At 37.8% G+C, this 3863-nt stretch overlaps 1 protein-coding gene across 1 annotated transcript in view; it reads right to left on the bottom strand.

The window, feature by feature from the left end:
* LOC107082122 (putative fidgetin-like protein 2) overlaps positions 1 to 3248 on the bottom strand; it is an 18123-nt gene extending 14875 nt beyond the window's left edge. Inside the window, exons 1-2 of the mRNA XM_015370634.1 lie at positions 3059 to 3248; positions 911 to 1140 (exon numbers count right to left, since the gene is read on the bottom strand). Of these exons, the coding sequence (XP_015226120.1) occupies positions 911 to 935 (25 nt within the window). The 5' untranslated portion in view covers positions 936 to 1140; positions 3059 to 3248. The remainder of the gene's footprint in view (positions 1 to 910; positions 1141 to 3058) is intronic.
* Positions 3249 to 3863: the final 615 nt, after the last annotated feature.

Here is a 3863-nt window from a genome sequence, read left to right as displayed (position 1 = left end):
TTAGCAAATTCACTTTTATGGAGGTGGACTGTAATTCAATTCAATTCAGTATATTTCTATAGTGCAGATTCACACATTTGAATAAATAAATGCAGCATATTGAATGCATGTTGAACAATTCTCAGATCTTGTAAATTGCAGGCTGTTATAAAGTACAATATAAAACTTTGCAACCCATAACTCTTAATCAAAGTGTCGTTTTTTGTTATTTATTTACAGTTGGCAGCTTGGATGGCAAGATAATCCAAACAGACACAATTACATTATGGTTATACACTTCAGCTTTTTTTTATAACACTAGGACATTTATAACGCTTTTATGTCCTTACAATATTCATGCAGTATGTCTAGCTGCTAACTATCTTGTTGAACCAGTTTGAAAAATGTATTGCATTTGCATCCAAGTAAACCCTCTTTGCAATCTTTGCTTTTTGTAAACCTGAAGTTACCTATTAAACAGGGAATACTTGTTTTTAGTCTTCTTAGAACTGGGCAGTAACAATAAATAACCCTTTCTTTGAAAAAAGAAAAAAAGCATCAGATGCATTAGTTGCTTTACTGCAAAACATGTTTTGGAGTCAAAAAGCTGTTTAAACTGTACACTCAGATGGGGAGGCTGGAAAAACAGCAACTGAACACTTTTGGTGAAATTCCTCAAAACGAAGCCTGAAGGCTCAGCTGTAAAAGCCATTAGCATATCTCCTTTCTCAACATGACTTCTCAGGGACCCCCCACCCCCACCACACACACACACACATCTCCCATTTCTCTCAACTCACCCTCCCATCAGCTTGCTTTCCTCTAACCAAACCACAGGAGACGGACAAAAGAGAAGCCACAAAGAAGAATGTGAACAGGAAAACCAACAGAGGGCAAGGAAGTGCACACACGTTAAAGTGTCATGACTTACTGTATGGGGTGGCAGGACTGAGCATTCTGCAGCTCTGGCCCTGGGTGAAGAGGAGAGGACCGGGTCCACTTTTCCTTACTCAAGACCCGGCTGCATGCTGTGGGGCTTCCCAAAGTCAGTTCTGCTTGTCCTGCTGTAGACTGTGCGAGTGCTGTCTCTACTTGTGACCAGCCTAATGTACAGCTCCATGGTTCAGTTCACAGCTCAACACTGCTGTGATACTCTGCCACCTGAAGAGGCAAAACAGCCACTGTCAAGGTTATTTACCTAGGGACACTTTCACAAAAAAAAAAAAAAAAAGAAGGGTGATGCTAATGAACTATAAAAGATTTACTTTTCCAAATCGTTCCCTATTATAAAGCCATAAGTAGCCATTTCCCTCTGCCTACTCATGTTAAACCCATAAAGACACCATTTAATACCCATTTACTCAAACTACTGTGTAGTATTTTCTACTTGTTAATTATCTTAACGAAAGATGAACAAACATAATGTGCACAACTCAAGCATCGCTGCATTTTTCTAGTATTTATTTCAATTTTTATCTGAAAATATTGCACCCAGCCTCCATTTTTTTCTGTTTCTGCTCCAGTTGCCTGGTCTAAAATATGGCAGGCTGACAAGCTAGTCCCATTGCGCTGAGTTACAGCAACTTTCAGAAGCGCTCCTTTTTCTGTTCACCTGAGTCAAATAGCAACACTCCCTTGTTCACATGCAGTCAAGCTCAACTGAGTTCTGCTAATGAGGTCATTATTTGAGTTAGGTGTGTTGAAGCTGAAACACATCAAACAGTTGCAGGGCCTGACCCCAAAAGATTTAAGTTTGAGACCCTTACTCCAAGGAAGCTCTTCCTTGTAGTTTAATCATAAACACACAGTTCCCTAATGAAAATAATGATTAGGATCATTTTAATAAAGCCAAATACGAAAAATCCCTGTATGTAGTATGTATTGATACTCAGCCAGTATTAAATATCCAATGACAGAGTAGTGGGAACCGACCAAAACTGCAAGGATACGTATCAAATGCGCCTTTTACTACAGGTGTTGCCATGAATAAGTTAAAAAAAGAATGGAATTTTGTTTGGTTCTATTTGATTCTAAATATCAATACTGATAAATTTGGTGTTTTTTTTTTATATTTTCCTTAAATTTGTTCAAAAATAAGGTTAATTTTATATCTTTACATGACAAAATCAAAGGATAGAAATTATTTGAATGCTATAATTTGTAAAATTTATATGGGAAAGCCATAAATGTATATTGATCTTATAATAAAACAGGAAATAAGAAATCTAAAATACTGAAAAAGGATTGAAAAAAAGATTATTTAGAGTTATTGGTATATCTTTATTATTATTTTTGGGGGGGGATTTGGAATAAATCAACTCTTCTAATTTGAGACATACAGTAAATTGTGTTAAGACTGAGTGACAAACGTTCAAAGCGGCAATTATGAAGGACAAAATAAAGGAATAAATCAGTATAAATAAATGAAATGTTAAAACATGACTGAGGTTGTCTTTTCCTGTTTTAAATTCATGTGTAAAAAAAAAATAAATAATGCTCTTAAAAATGTCTGGCCATTTGCTGAGGTCCAGCAGATTTATAGGGGTGAACATTGCCCACCTTTGTCGCCCCTTGGTGGCGCCACTGAAGCCACTTATGCATTTACTTTTTCACACTTAAATTCCAGACCATTTGGACATATATTTTATTTACTTTAATATAAACATATGTTTTAAAAGTGTTTAACTATTGAAAAGTGGAGGGAAAACCTATAAATCATCCAGATATATGTAAAATTAGTCAGGCGCTGATACTCTCCTTCTTAACCTTTTTCTGTTTTTTACTTTACAGTGTAAAAAAAATTAGCATCCTGAAAAACAGGCTTCACTTTTAAAAAGTTTTTTTTTTTTTGCAAAACAAAAAAAATAAATAAATAAATAAACAGAAAGTGTTAAGAAGACGATTTACGAGAATGACATGCAGTGCGTGCAAAGAGACAAAACCATTGAGGAAAAAAAGAAAATAAATCATGAAAAAAGGAGTAATAGGAAGGATACAAATGCGCAAAAAGCAGAACAATTATCTGCATGACTCAGGAAATGAAACACATTTGTCAACAAGCGAGGAAATGTTTACAGACCTGACCATCCCTGGATGCGCTCTGTTGGTACTCCTGTGCAGAAAGTAATCCAATATTCCTCCAAATACAGCAGGGGGAACGGATTATGGATGAGTGTGCAGGAGGGGGGCTGCTCTTTCTCGTTCTCTCACTTGTGGGACCCTATCCTCTTCTCTCCCACTCTCCCTCCCCCATCTGACTCCCACCTTCGTCCCTCCCTCCTGGTGACAAGAGAACTGGACACACACATCCCCTCCCCCAACCATGCACCCTCCTCCTCCACCTTCTGTCTTTTGTTCAAACTATTCCAGCAGGAAGAGAGAGAGAGAGAGTGTGAGAGAAAAATAACCAATCATGCAGTGTTTCAGAAAAAGGGCATACTTATCCCTGCTGTGTGTGCATGTATATATAAATATTAAATGTTTCAGTGTGCACAGAGGGTCACTGGTGTCTCATCTCACTTGGGAGACTACAACCCTTCTGTGTGATGAATGGGTGTGTTGGGAGGTATGCAAGGGGGAAGATTTCTTTGAATTTTCTCCTTCAGTGATCGCATGAGAAGTTCAGTTATTGCCAATGACTCCTATCGATCCAGTGCATTGATCTGAGTGTTGCTGGGAGGGAAGGCTTAAAACAACCATTTCAGTATTACCTAATTCCTGTTGTGACCCATCCCCCACAATCCACTGCACACTTTACACTCACGACAGGCATCAGGCTGGAAACCTGCAGTAAATATAGCTCAGTAGATTCATTCCCTTCACCTGTTATCTATATAGATCATGCAAACATTTCCTTCCACACTTTCTTACCAGTTCCCTCTTCT

This window comes from Cyprinodon variegatus, unplaced genomic scaffold (assembly GCF_000732505.1).
Source record: "Cyprinodon variegatus isolate N-32 unplaced genomic scaffold, C_variegatus-1.0 Scaffold47, whole genome shotgun sequence".
Taxonomy (NCBI): domain Eukaryota; kingdom Metazoa; phylum Chordata; class Actinopteri; order Cyprinodontiformes; family Cyprinodontidae; genus Cyprinodon; species Cyprinodon variegatus.
This window is presented reverse-complemented; position numbering and strand designations above follow the sequence as displayed.